This window comes from Talpa occidentalis, unplaced genomic scaffold, assembly GCF_014898055.3.
Source record: "Talpa occidentalis isolate TD23 unplaced genomic scaffold, MPIMG_talOcc4v2.1 talOcc4.16, whole genome shotgun sequence".
Lineage (NCBI taxonomy): Eukaryota > Metazoa > Chordata > Mammalia > Eulipotyphla > Talpidae > Talpa > Talpa occidentalis.
This window is the reverse complement of record NW_023601653.1, coordinates 66827464-66842733: the sequence shown is the minus strand read 5'-3', so window position 1 is coordinate 66842733 and position 15270 is coordinate 66827464. Positions and strand designations below refer to the sequence as shown.

Below are 15270 nucleotides of genomic sequence, written 5' to 3'. Positions count from 1 at the left end.
CTACTAACTTGGGAAGGAAACACTGTGCATCACATTTCTGCTCTGAAATTTCCTTAGGTGTTTACACTCCATAAGCGAATCCTCCCCCCTTCCCCCCAAAAAATTTAAGAAATAAACTGGAAAGATAAATCTTAGGATTTATCTTGAGTGGTTCAGACTCACTCAGCACAAACTTGTGGAGCTAATTTGTTTATTTCTATAATTTATTAAGTGTCTTGAGAGTTTTGTGGGTATATTTCCTTTTTGTTTTTCTTTGAGCTGACACTTAGATATGACATCAGCTGTTCACTTTTCATAAACCTGCACTGAAGGTCAAGCTAGGGATGTGAAATGTGAGAAAGGAAGAGAAATAAAACAACAGCAATAATTTATCAGTTGGGTCAAGGGATGAAAGTTTTTTTGTGTCTATACAGATTTCAGTCTTGCATGCATTTGTATGGCAGTATGTGTGCACACATACACACCCACCCACCCACACCCATTTTTTCTTTCTCACATTATTATTATCAGTCTGTACAGTGTAGGGAAGGAGGAAAGTTATAAATCAAAGTCATTATATTTGTAAGAAATATCTAACTCAATTGTTTAACTTGGAAAAATTCAAGTTTATTCTGACACATGACCTCTTACATTTTAACTACTCATGCTTATTTCTCTACTTCTACCAGACAGTGAATTGTATCAATGTGTATTTTTTATCCCATTGTAATAAATATTATGTTAACTTTATATAAAGTATATTGTTGTTGATAAATTCATGTGTCTGCTTGCTCCACTTAGTTTAAGCACTTAAAACTACTTTTTTTTTTAAAGATTTATTTATTTATGCATACAAGGACTGGTGTGTAGGCCAGAGGTGCGGGAGGGTTGAAAGGATTCACCAGATACAGAGAAGGGAACAGAACAGGTTGATCTACTGAAATATACTGCTGAGGGGAGCAGTGGGTGAGACAGGAGAGGTCTGCTGTGCCATGTCTGTTAGCTCCCTGGCCAGGGATCGAACTCATGCCTCAGTGGCTGTTTATAGCTTCATAGGACTGGGACTTAACCTCTGATCCACCAAGGAGCCCCCTACCAGTACATTTTCAATAATTAATTTAAAAATTGAATGGAAGGTAAATATTTCAGGTGAAAATTTCTTCCTTGAAATTTATCTTATCACATTTATTTATAAAGTTTTCTCACTTCCTTAGTATTTTTCTAACTTTATTATGCAATTTTATAAGGGTTGACATTTACATACATTGTTTATTTTGTGAATATATTTTCTAGTTAGTTAGTAGCTGGAAATGTATATATTTTCCTACAAGTGATGAAGAAATGACCCATATTAATTAGTTAAAAATCTTTGAAAATGTTAAAGGAGAGGGTAAAGTGAATAAAAATTTAAGCTAGCTTAATTTAAGCTAGCTAAGCTTAAACAAGTACAGAATTATGCTTAAATTTTCAACATCGTTATTATTTTTAATAAAGGCCTATAACTTTTCCTTATTTGAATATACATATGAAAGAAATCCTCATTTAATTTGAATATTCTTTTCTCTTTTCTTAATTTGTATATATACTCCTAGCAAGAGTGGGGCTATTTGCGCTCTGATCCAGTGATCCAGAAGGATTCTCACTAAAACTAGACTCTGTAAGTCGAGAACCTAAAATTAGGACCTAGGGCCTTACTGGTGGCCTGAGGGTTAATTCTCAGCTCTACCACCACAAAGGCTCACCACAATGGCCTGAGTTCCATGCCTGACCAAGTAGCAACCCACATATGGCACAGCAGACCTCTCCTGCCTTGTCCGCTGCTCCCCTCAGCAGTGTATTTCAGTAGATTTGACTGTTCTGCTCCCCTCTCTGTCTCTGGTGAATCCTCTCACCTTCAGTTCTATGTGAAGTATTCAATCCTAACAGAAGGTTGAAACTGAGTCCCAAAATATGCCCATAGGACTTTCCACAAAACTAAAATATTCTTCCATGTACCAGACCTTACAAGATTATGTACATTGATATTTAAAGAAAAGTATGAAGAATTGCTTAAACTAATGATTGAGCCTATATGTAGATCAACACAGAGAGAAATTTACAGAAGGAAAATAAAGTTCTTCAAATTGGAGACAGAAAAATTCAACTTCAAGTCACACAATCCTAATGAACTTGCCCTACTGTGTGATCTATGATGTCCCTGTTATTGGGCACCAAGTTGTGAGAGGAGGACAACAGCAAGGGATATCGGTGACCTGTGTGTGTCCTCACCCTTATGCTTTAGGACATGGGACAAGACTGAAAAGCAGAAACCACAGAAAACATTTAAAATGTTTTATTTACAAGGGGAGTGGAAAAAGAGAGAAAGAGAGAGATAACAATTGGATGATATTTCCTACCAACAACAGCAACTGAGGTGAGACACTAGGGTGCAAGTGAAACCTGGAAAAGCAAAAGAGTGACAGCATGCATTTGTTTAGGTTTTAAGGCAAATATGGCTGCTTAACTCTCCCCATAGTTCCTAGTGACCCTGTTCAGGAAGACAGATTCATGGAATGCTGGGAGTTGTAATCTAAGTGTCTGTGATCTCAGTGGCTTGGAGATGGGTGTGTAGTCTGTAAAGATGTCAAGAGGTGAAGTTCATTTAACATTGTAATCACGGGCTCAGTTTACTCCTACCATTCCCATAACAACTAAGAAAGAACTAACTACAAAATTTCATGAAAACAATAGAATACCTAGCAATCTAAATGCAGGAAGTTATACACCAAGACACATAATAGAAAATTGTCAATTATCAAACATAAATATACTGATATCCAGAAAGAACTAATTTCAAGAAACAGGAACAAGTGTCTCTTCCAAATTTAGTATGCTATACAAAAGACTGAAGTGATGTCGATATATATCATTTGATGTGAATCATTGTTTTATTTAAATTTCTACAGAGAGATTGTATACAATTATGTGCATAAAACATATGCAATTCAATGTTGAACATGCATTTATTGAAATATCCATTACAATAATTATTTTGATGCGTTATAATTTTAAGTATAGGAGCACAAATTTATCAATTTTAAAACTTTTTAAATATGTCAAAATCATACATACACTCACACACACAATTAGAAACATTTTATAGATTCTAGAAATACATAATTGGAATACCTTTCTTAAGATGGGACTATATTGTCCACTTCTACCCCAAGAAACACCTACATAAGTTCTTGCTTACAGATATATAAGTTTTTCCACATGCAAGGTTGATCCTTAAAACCAAGGTGTGGGTTGTATACTATGCAGTTCTTTGAATTTGCAGTTTGATAGGAGGAGAATCTGTAATTAAAAATAAAATATTAACATATGAGAAAAGGAAATGAGAATATTCATTGGTGGGTGTTTATCAAATAATAGAACTTTTCAAAGCATTTGATTGACTCATTACTGACTCATATTGAGCCAGTATGTTTTTTATGATAGGCACAGTTTTGACATTTAAAAGAACAATATCACAAAATTAGACTATTGCCTCAGTAAACAACTGCACAGAGTTCAGTCACTTTTTTTTTGCATTTGTTTTAATGGATTTGATATATGATATACTGTTTCAATTTTGCTTAAATATGTATTGACTAAACTAGCCTAAGTAAACAAGGTAGGTGATACAATTTGTATGATACTGAAAAATCCTGTTTATTGATGAAAATGAAACTCAAAAGCTACAAACAGAAAATTAACCTAAAAAATGTGAAAAGAAGGGGGTGTAAGCTGAGGCTATTGGCCTCCAGCAAAATAAAACTATCATGGACACTGTTTTCTCTGGATAGTTCCTGTGAATATAACATCTATGCATCCACCCACACCCATCAGGGTGAAAAAGCCTATCTCACTTATCTCAGATGTTCTTTCATGGTCACAAGTACACAAATTTCATGTTAATTGACTTGGGTTTTCCAGATGCACCAAAATTATTATTCTGTTGAATCCATTTTTTTCTGTATCTTTATACTTTAGGAAAACTATTTTAGCTACAATCTGTGGAGAGAGAGAGGAATAAGTTCATAAAGAACAAAAAAAATCTGGACTAGTAGAAACGTACAGATCTTGAGAGAGAGCAGAGCCATTCAGCCACGCCCAGGCTTGTTGTTTTTCACTGTAGATGGCTCCAACCCAGTAATATTTTTTACTGAATTTCATAAAGTGCTGCTTAGAGACAGAAACAAACAATTAACATAATTTAAATCTACTCTGGAATAATACTATTTTAAAAAGTTAGTGTCCAACATAAGAGTCAGCCTTTCGATCATACACACTTAAAAGCATTTTTAGGGCTTCCTTGATGGTGCAAGAGGTTAAGATGCAACCTATGAAGCTCTTGGCAGCCACTGCAGCGCGAGGACGGTTTCTGGCAAGGAGCTACCCACAGGGCGCAGCAGACCTCTCCTGTTTCACCCTCTGCTCTCTTCAGCAGTGTATTTCAGTCAATCTGCCTGTTCTGTTCCCCACTCTGTCTCTGGGGAATCCTTTCAACCCCCCCCCCCCACACACACACCTCTGGCCCATACCCCAGCTCTTGTGTACATAAATAAACAAATCTTTTAAAAAAAGCATTTTTAATGCTTGCTTAAAAAGGTAGTCACAAGTGTATTTTTTACTCAAATATCAAGCCTATCTACTTATTGGGGAAAATAACATGAAAAATCTCAGATTTCACAGAATGAAGACTTTATCATACATATTATGTTATAAAGGGAGTTAGAATTTTACTTCACAGGAGTGTGACATCCGAATTTGATTCTACATCAGAGTCTTAGGGAATAAATTTTGTGGGTGAAATCTTCTCAACCTATAGTCAGTATAGATTCTGCATACAGCTAGAGAAATATTTCATTTTTTCTTAAGAACTGGGTAATTTTTATGATCATACATTTCATTTTCATTGCATATCCCATAATGATGACAAAATATACAGAATTACAAAATAAATTATAAAATTAATGAAAGCATTAAGATTCAGTTATTTATTTTTTAGAATAATACTCATAATAGATCCTCTTTGAATTCTCTTAAAATGTCCATTATACTTTATCTGACATTTCTCTTGAGCTTTTTTCCAATAAAATTCTGAATTTATCAAATTCCTTAATAAAATTTTATAGGTTTTATAATGGTTAAGTTAAAAAGCTATTAGTAAGTCATTAGTTCAAAAAATACTCTTCATTATCTGATATAGACCTGAATCTAATTCAGCTTACTTAAATAGTACATATCTCTAGGTCAAAAAATACATAGGAAACCAGGATTAAATACATGCCAATTCATTTCTATTGTTCATCTGAAGAAGGGTGGAATTATGAGAAGCACAGAAATCACTACTTTCATTCCACGTTTTGGATTCATTGGAAATGAAGTAACAGTTACAGCTGTACCCAATCCACCTCTCCTGGCAAGAACAGCAGTCAGAGTCTAAGAAAAAAAAAAATAAAGCTTGACTCTTGATATTGGAGATTCTGATTTTTAAATACTCTTTACTCCTATAAAAATTATTGTTTTTTTCCTAAAATTTTCTAAAAAAACTAAATTCAATGTTCAACATCCATTATCATATTTATCTTGACACCTTATAATGTTAAGTGCAGGTGCACAAATTCATCAATTTTAGACATTTCAAATATGTGAAAATCATATGATCTGTCACAATTAGAAACATTTTACAGATTCTAGAAGTTCATAATTGCAATACCATCCTTATGGAGGATCTTTATTGCTCACTTGTGGCCCAAGAATACCTAAATAAATTGTTGCTAAAAAAATGAATTCTCTGAACATCTATCTGAACATAAACTTGGATGGTCAAGAGGCAGTTAAAAAGTTTTTTATGTTGAGTCTTAAATGTACACAATGTCCCGTGTCAATTATATTCCAAAGCCAGAAACAAATTGAAGGAAAAAAGAATAAAATAAAGTGAGAAGTAATCACAGAAGATATTGAGACAAGTTATAAAGCACACTAGACAAAGTACATTAAAAATTGTACTTTAACTGCTGAAATCTGTGTACTATGTTCTAGTCATGAGAGATGCAGAAGCAAAGGTAAAGATATAAATTCATGGGTTGTGAGCAAACAGTTAGATAATTAGCATTAGCTGGGATATATAATAGAACTTATTTTTTATTTATTACTTAAATATGATTGCTCATGTAGGAAAAACTAGGTTATTTCAGGCTAATATTCTCCTTATTTAAATATACAAGTGATGCATATTCAAAGTAATTTAATTATTCTTACAATGGAAGACAATGAAATGAGACTATCCTGCAATTAGTATATTACTTGCATAGCTAGATCACAATGGTTCCATCATAATTCTGTATGAGAAAAACAGGAACTGCATATTTCATCCTCTACTAAAGTATGGAACCTACCTTTCTGGGATTTGAGGGTGGCTCCTTGAGAGAATGTTCGCTCAATATCTGGTTTATGAAATGTTATCAGAAATGGTAAAAAAATAATGATTAGATACAAGTTTGTGAAACAATATAATATTCCATGTTTAGTAAATGAAAGCTTTATTAAATGATTTCATCAATGCTCTGAACTTTATGTAAATTGCCCTGAAAAACTTACAGTGTTTCAACACAATTCCCAAAATAGCCATCAACAAAAGGCACATTACTCCTAAGGTCCCAGAAATCCACCTCCATGGAGTGGTGCAAAAACCTATAAAGAAAGAGAGGTAGGGTAGTGACTTCTGGAAAGACACAGGAGCTGAAGATCTCAAAGACAGAAACTATCACAAGAGAATTGAAAAAAAAAAAAGGTATTGGTTTGGAAACCCCAACATCTTCCCAATGAAACACTAGAAATATGAAGACATTGCATAGAAAACTGAAAACAAAAATCTATTCTGTGAGATTATCCACACTTTTTCTTTTTTTCAAATTCATGTCATTAATGTGATTTACCAATTATTTATTTGTTGGCATAGAAATTGAAACATTATAGAGTAGAAGTGATCAGACACAGAGTTATGTTTTGGTCATCATAGCAAAATTTCATTTTAATTTTCTCAACAAAAGTCACAAGAGATATGATTCTTACTAGGTGTAGAGAAAACTAGAATTCTTTAATAATGCTATTTTTTCAAGGTATCAACATTAGTAACCACACAGAAATAAAATAAATTTGTCTCCCAGAGTTTTTCATGTAATATATCTATCAATGTGTAAATCACTATTGTGTGCACGTCTCCTAATCTCAAGGTATTCCCTAATGAAGTGCTGTCAGGCTGCTCATGACTCTGGGAGGTCCAGTGGGGAAGAAAAGATAGGATTCTCTGGTCTGGGGATAATCAGATGCTCCCAAAACAATTATGTGACACACCCGGGTGACCAGAATTTATTTCACATATTTTGGAAGATGATTTAAAAGCAACCATTTTGAACAAGATATTTTCTCATTCTCAGAGTTTCTTTCTTATAGGAATTTCCTCTCAAGCAATTGGCCATTAGAAGATTCAGAACAATCTCTATGAACAGTGTCAATAACAGTCTACTGTGTCAGATTATTAATCAGGAAGACCTTGGATGTCAAAACATAAATGGTCAACTTATATAAACTTGTAAGCATTGTCACTAATGTTTGGCCTCCCCTATATATTTTTTAATGCGCAAACTGTGTTGCTCATACTTTGACCTGGTAAATCAGTCCCATAAGCATTTAGTGCTATCCCTGTCAGAAGACAACCTTTTAAACTGTTGGAAAAACTTTCACAAAACAATTTATATGGCAGAATGAAGAATCATGAAAGTAAAATTAAACGGAAAATATTGATATATGAAAAACCAAAAAAATCTCATTTTTTCCAGTCCTGTCTTGAAGTTAGCAAATCCATGATATGCACCTTCTAGTTGTTTTAATTTTTTAACTGGTTTGGATTGCACATACCTGCCATGAGGAGAGATGTCCCAGTCCATGCAGGGAAAACTTGCCTGTGCTTGTTACAGAAGATCCGGGTCACATCATGGACTGAGCTGGAGGCTGAGCAATCTTGAGTTTGCGTAGGAAAATGTAAAAGAAAAAGAGAAATTGTGCATTCAAACAATGTTCTTATATCACTATGGACTGGTGAGAATGGATGGACAGTCTGAACCAGAAGCAGCAAAATCACGAGCTTCTGAATGTTCTGGGACCACAATACAGGAAGTTGTCACTGTAGCCGCCAACGCCTCCCTTTGTTTATGGTAAAAGGTCAGCATCATTTTTTTTTTTTTTAATGACTAAAGATCAAAATAATTAAAAAAAATATTTGGGGACTCCCTGGTGGTGCAAGATGTTAAGCACAGCACTTTGATGCTGTCCGCAGCCACTGCAGCACAAATTTGATCCCTGGCCAGCCAGGGAGCTACCCACATGGTGCAGCAGACCTCTCCTGTCTTGCCCGCTGCTCCCCTTAGCAGTGTATTTCAGTGGATCTGCCTGTTCTGTTCCCCACTCTGTCTCCTGGTGAATCCTCTCATCCCTTGTCATCTGGGCTGTATCCCAGTTCTTATATGCATAAATAAATTTAAAAAGTATATATTTGGGAAACAGGAGAAACATAGGGAAATCTAAATATGTAATTAGTGTAATAAAGTTTCACATAATAAAAATCTCATTTTTTAATAAGAAACAGGCATTACTTACATGGTGCTACCCACTGATTAAAGCACTTAGCATAGTATGGATCTATTTATGAAACTGATTCTTGGTGAAAAACCAAAGACACGAAAAAACTAAGAAAATTGTCAAGCAGACTTACATTTGAAATTTGGTAGTATATCTCCATAAACACATGCAATTAATTTTATTTATTTATTTATTTATGCATACAAGAACTGGGGTACAGGCCAGAGGTGCAGTGGGTGAAAGAATACACCAGAGACAGAGTGGGGCATAGAACAGTTAGATCGACAGAAATACACTGCTGAGGGAAGCAGCTGGTGAGACAGGAGAGGTCTGCTGTACCATGTGGGTTCCTCCCTCGCTGGCCGGGGATCAAACTCATGCTGCAGTGGCTGCGGACAGCTTCATAGGTTGTGTCTTAACCCCTTGTGCCACCAGGGAGGCCTGCAATTAATTTTAAATCAAGCCTTTTCTCCACATTTGTATATTTTGTGAATTTTCATTTTCTTACCACAGAGTGGTTGCCATTTCCATGTCTTAGTCTGTGCTGTGATCTGTGTCTCCATAACTAAGCTAGGGAAGTCAGGGATAAAAAAAAATTTAGAAGCACAGTGACCTTCTGCTATTGTTGCATTCACAAACACACACACACACACACACCCTCACACACACAATCATGTGCTCTAGCACAGCCTCAGCTGGCTTGGGACCACACTCATTGTCTCATTCACGTTAACCTTCAAACCTTCCTTCAACACTTGTCTTCCCAGTGTTCCCTTCCCTTCAGGGCTTTGAAAGTGACTATAGCTGATACAGGAATTCAGGTCAATAATAACATTAATAAGCTAATTAAATAATTTGATAGAACTCTAATGATGAGGTGAAAAAGATTTCTGAACCTTGAATTGCTGAGACAAAGGACTTCCAAGATTTATCCTGTGCTGGATAATAATAACAACTTTTAATACTTTTACAGCAAAAAACAATAAACATATATAAGGCAGAAATAGTATCAACTTCTCAGAGAAGTAGCAAAGAACAAACAGAAGAAGAATCATTGATTTTACTGCCAACCTCTTTAATACTGTGAATTTTTACTGAATATGCAAGTTTAGTTGGAAACAAAATAGACTTTTGACCAAAAAGCATAAATTCCCCAAAAAGAATAATTCATATACACACTTAAATATTTTGAAAGATGGTATTTTGTAATCTGCATCAATCATCATATAATGTTACTACTCCTAATTTTCACCTTATTGAAAAATAAGTGTTTTAGGTTGATACATATTGTCCTTAGACCTTAAGAAAGAAAGAAATTTTATTTACTCCACATAAGCACATTGGTGAAAATGTGAAACCAAATCATGTGCAGGTTACCTGTATTCTTAGGGCTTATAACATACAATGAGGATCAAAATAATATTACCCACCCAAGTTTACTAAGATATGTCAGTGACATTATCACAAGAGTTTTATAATATACAACACATGACATTTAGGAAGTGCTCTCTCTGGGTTGATCAGTGAAAAATGAGCAAAAACTTCCTTTAGTGAGGAGCAAGAACATCTAAGAAGAAAAAGTGCTAAGTCTAGTCTCCATATGATTTTATTTTTAATGATACTTTAGCCTATTTCTATTAATGTAGATGGAATTATCTTTTTTATAATTTTATAATTATTTTTTTATATATATTACATCATTCCTACTTTTTGTACAGTGCATGGTCTCTCTTCTCAGGTGCAGTCCCCACATCTTAAGCAAGTTTTCTTTTGGCAAAATCTGGAAGCAATCACCGTGATCCATGACTTCAAAGTGAAAGGCTCAAATTGTTTTATAAAATACATTAAAATCAGGTGCTTTTTTTAATATTTATGCTTCAAGTAGAGACTTATATAAAAAATAATGTATTTGGCTTAAAATTTATATAATACCTATTACAATAAAATAAAATACACATTGATGCAATTCACTGTGTTAGGGTGGTGGGAAAATGATCCTTAGGTGTTAAAATGTAAGTGATTCCTCTTTTGTCAGAATAGACTTGAATTCTCCCTAAGAAAACTGTGAAGTGAGATGTTTCTTATAAATATAATGGCTTTCATTTTATACTTTTCCCCTTTCCCTGCATTGTAGGGGTTGATGATGATAATGTGAAAAAAAAAGAATGTATGTGTTGTGTGCATATGCATCACATACCTGTCTATAAATACATACAGGTCTGAAATCTGTATGGACACACAGGCACTTTCATCCCTTGGGCCAACTGGGGTAAACTGGATGGAGAAGAATAATTATTATTCTGTTTTCTTTCTTTCTTTCTCTCACATTTCACATCTGGAGCTTGACTTCACTATGAAATGTGAATGACTAGCATCATATCTAAGGTTAAACTCAAAGAAAAAACACCCACAAAAACACTCAGACACTTAACACATTATAGAAAGGAAAATAGCACCTCCATCACCAGGTGCTGAGTGAATCTGATCGAGTCAAAGGTGGTAGGAGGTTTACAAAGCCCTGGCTGAAAGAGAGTCAATTAAATAAAATGAATTTCAACCCTGCAGCCCAGAGATACAAAGATTCATATATTCATTTTTGCTCCTACAACTCAGGGCAACTTATGTTTTGTGTAAACTAAATTCTTGCTATCAGATGTAGCCATTGAGTCTTGCACTCCAAAGTGTTTGTTCTCTTTTAGTAAGAAAATTATTCTGTGATTCATCTTTATATATTTTTCTTTTTTCAATCTTTTTGGCCATTCATTTAAAGAATGTAAATCACCCTCACCTGCATTCCTGTAAGGAAAGTTGAGAACAGAGATGTGATGAGCAGTGTTTTCTTCCTAAGTTATTAAAGATCCCACCTCCTGACACCTGAATCCAGTGAAACACTGTGGGTAAGGCCTGGCTTGTCCTGTACCTGGAGAGTCAGGGCAGGTCGAGTGAAGCCACAATAGGACCTTCTTTCTTAAACATATGGGACTATTTTTGATATTTAGACCTCTAAGGCAGTTCCATTCAATATTTCAGAAAAAAAACCTGCATCCATTTAAAACAAATGATAAAAATGACTTAAAATTACTAGCTTGATGGAGCTCCAAGTAGCTGTTAAATAAAACGATGGATGACATTTTACTATATGTTGAAATCAATATCAGATTATGATGCTTTTATTTCCCTCCAGTCACCTAAGGAGCAAAATATGAACTTATTAAGCTTCTTATGTGAAATATCACAGCGTAAGGACACTGAATACATATATATTAGTCATGTATTCAACAATTTGATTCATTTTTGCAGAAATATGAGCATCTATACCTACATAATTATTATTGATCTATTTTATTATAAATTTTCCTAAATGTTATAAATACTTCCTAAAAACTTTAATTTTATAAAATTTCTAAATTTTCATATTATATAAAAATTGATCTATAACGAGTCTAGAGCACTAGAAAGATTTACATATGTGTTCTAAACTTCAATGTCTGGCAGTCAAATTAAATGTTTGCATTCATTTTTGAAGTATATTTCAATGTCTCCTAGAAGAAACAACCAATAATTGACTCTCTTCTGAAAAATACACTGTAATTCCTAAAGGAGGGAATGTCACCATTATATGAAAGTACATTAGGAATGAAGTGAAGTCACTTAGAACTGTAGCTGAATATGAAGTATTAATTGAGCACAGACCTTGTGTTGGAAAAGCACTTTCTTTTACTGGGGATTATCAGAAGGTAATGTGCATTTTATACTCATTAGATCTCATAGGAGAAATCATATATTTTAATTATATTTATATACTTGAAGATTTATTTGGCATTAATTTATTGTTAAGATTTGGTTGAGAAAAAGGAAGAAGGAACAAATGTGATATAATTATCTTCATGGAATTTGTCTATGTAACACACACCTTCTACATGCTGAAATTTATCATTAAGTTCTTTTTTGCAACTACCTATGAGGTAAGTTCTCTTATTCACTTATTTTTATAGAAGATGCATAGAAGCTGTAACCCATATTGTTTGAATACAAGACTAACACCATCCAAGTGGCAGAGACAAGCCATCAATCCAAACAGTTCATCTTCACAACCTGTGTTGTCAATTACTTACCACATTAAACTGTGGAAATGAAGACAGGAAGCCAGTGTTAATATTTCAGTATTTCCCAGAGTCTCATTAAACTGACATCTACAGACACTGTGATCTGCTTGATATCATTGGGAATCTCAAAAGGATGTGTTTGCAATAAATAAAGTGAAATTTCAATACATCACTTGTGTTGAGGGCATGTGCATGATGAGGCCCCTCTAACTTCCCTAATGGAAAATGACTTTACCTGAAACAACCTTTTTATACTTTTGCCAATAGTCTTGTACCACCCTATTTCTGTTTTTATAATTAAACCCTCCATGGTGTGTAAGCCCTGCAGATTCTTTCTACGTGCTACTCAAGATGCAGTCCAATTGAAGAATCATATAATAATCCAATTAGAAATTTATATTTAGTAATTATGTTTTTTATAATACATTTGACTAGATGAGAAATACTTGGTCCCACATGTAGATTTCACTCTCTCTGCTACATGGATACCAGTGTACATATCAAGCAAAATAATTGATAACAAGTGAATTCTCCACTCTCTCCTACAAATAAAATTATGACTCAGACACTTCTAAGATTACCTTTTTTATTTCCTTCTTTGTTGCAGGAGATATTTCCTGGATGTCTTTTTGCATTATATGAGTTCTGAATCACTAAGAGAAATGAGAAAGATCCTTTCTAAGCTCAAAGAGGAAATTAATCAGACAATCCTATTTGCTAAACACTATACTTACATAGGAAAAACAAAAGTGATTAATGTTTTGCATTGAAGAAATCAATGTAATATAGACATAAATATAAGACTCAAACTGTAGTATGAAAACTCCATACAGCAATTGTGCAGAAGACAGAAATTCTATTCATGTAACAGTCTGAGCAAGCTTCTCACAGTGAGATAAAATAATTTTCAAAAGAAAAAGAAGGAATTTTTCTTATAAAGCTCATATGACAACTGATAGGAATTAAATAAAGTTCATGATATACTTTAAAATGAACAACACTGAACACTGCTACCTTTCCCCACCCACAAAGCTGGTACACTGACCAAGAGAAAGAGGAAAAAACAAAACAAAACCAAGAACAAACTACAGATCAAGTGAGAAAGTGAGTGGAAAGGATGTAGTGTAGACACCACATGCTGCAAATGGGAACCGTGGAGAACCGTTCAGGAATTGCCACAGAGATGGCTGAATGGTTCCGGGAGTCATTAGAGGAAGATAAGGACTCTGTGTGGAGACCTGCAAATAGCCCAAGGCCAGCTGGTAAACTTGTGTGGAAAAACAAAAGTGCTTGAAAAGCATATGCGGATTGTGGCTGTCCCGTGCCTAAGCTCCTGATCTAAGTCTCTGGAGAGATGCAGGGGAACTGTCCCTGAGGTGAATGACTTTCACTGAGTAATCAAAAAACCAGGCACCAGATGCGCCATCTTTAAGACAGGGAGCTTTGCGTCCAGACCTCACCAAAACTGTGTGGAACTGACAAAGGGCTGTCCCCACAGTCAGAGCTTCCGACATCCCAGAAGGAGCTCACCAAAGAGATGCTGGCCAGTACTAGTGACACACTGTCCCAACACATAGGGTAAATCAGAAAACAAGCATCAGGAAGAAGAAAAGCTACATACAACCAAGCAAGTCCTCAGGGAAAGGACACCCCACAAAAAGAAAAGCAACCACCAGTCTCCAGCAACAGTGACTTGGAAGAACTTCTAAGACTTCCAGATATAGCATTTAAAATTGCCATGATTAAAAAACTGAAAGAAGTCAAAAATGATATGGGAAAAATAATCAACAATCAGGGGAATGAAACTGAGTCCCTAAAGAGGGAATTGAAAGAAGTGCAGGAGCTCAAAGGATTAATGGAGGAGCTGAAGAACTCTGGGGAAAAGCAATGAAAGCAGAATAGATGAGATAGAAGGATGAATAAATACTCTCAAGGACACAGAAATAAAAAGAACCAAAACAGAAAAGGGAAGCGAAGTATGAAGGAGAAAGAATGAAGAAAGATTTCGGGAACTATCTGACTCCATAAGGAAAGGAAATATAAGAATTAAAGGGCCCCAGAGGGAGAGGAGAGAGACATAGGAACAGAGAAAATATTCAAGGAGATAATCAAAGAGAACTTCTCAAGCACGAAGAAGGAGCTGAAATAGACATACAAGAAGCAAGAACACCAAGCTTCCATGATGAAAGGAAAAATGCAGCAAGACACATAATAGTAAAGGTCCCAAGAATCCAAGACAAGGAAAAAATAATGAAACTGACAAGAGGGAAGAAAAAGTTAACATACAAAGTAAAACCAATCAGGCTGACATCAGACTTCTCCGAAGAAACACTACAGGTAAAAGGAGACAGTGGAGGGACATAGTCAACAAACTCTAAGACAACAAATGCCAACCAAGAATACTTTATCCCACAAAGCTTTCCTTCCTCTATAAAGAAAGAATAAGGACCTTCCCAGACAAACAGAAATTCCAGAATTTCATTAAAACAAAAACCCCACTCCAAAAATATTACAAGGA

At 34.8% G+C, this 15270-nt stretch overlaps 1 protein-coding gene across 1 annotated transcript; it reads right to left on the bottom strand.

The window, feature by feature from the left end:
- Positions 1-3194: 3194 nt before the first annotated feature.
- LOC119248351 (natural killer cells antigen CD94-like) lies at positions 3195-10450 on the bottom strand. Its single transcript, XM_054696776.1, has 6 exons — positions 10354-10450; positions 6607-6699; positions 6405-6467; positions 5294-5445; positions 4079-4185; positions 3195-3315 (listed from the first exon to the last, which is right to left on the bottom strand). Exons 1-6 carry the CDS (start codon positions 10448-10450, stop codon positions 3195-3197), a joined length of 633 nt encoding a protein of 210 aa, XP_054552751.1.
- Positions 10451-15270: the final 4820 nt, after the last annotated feature.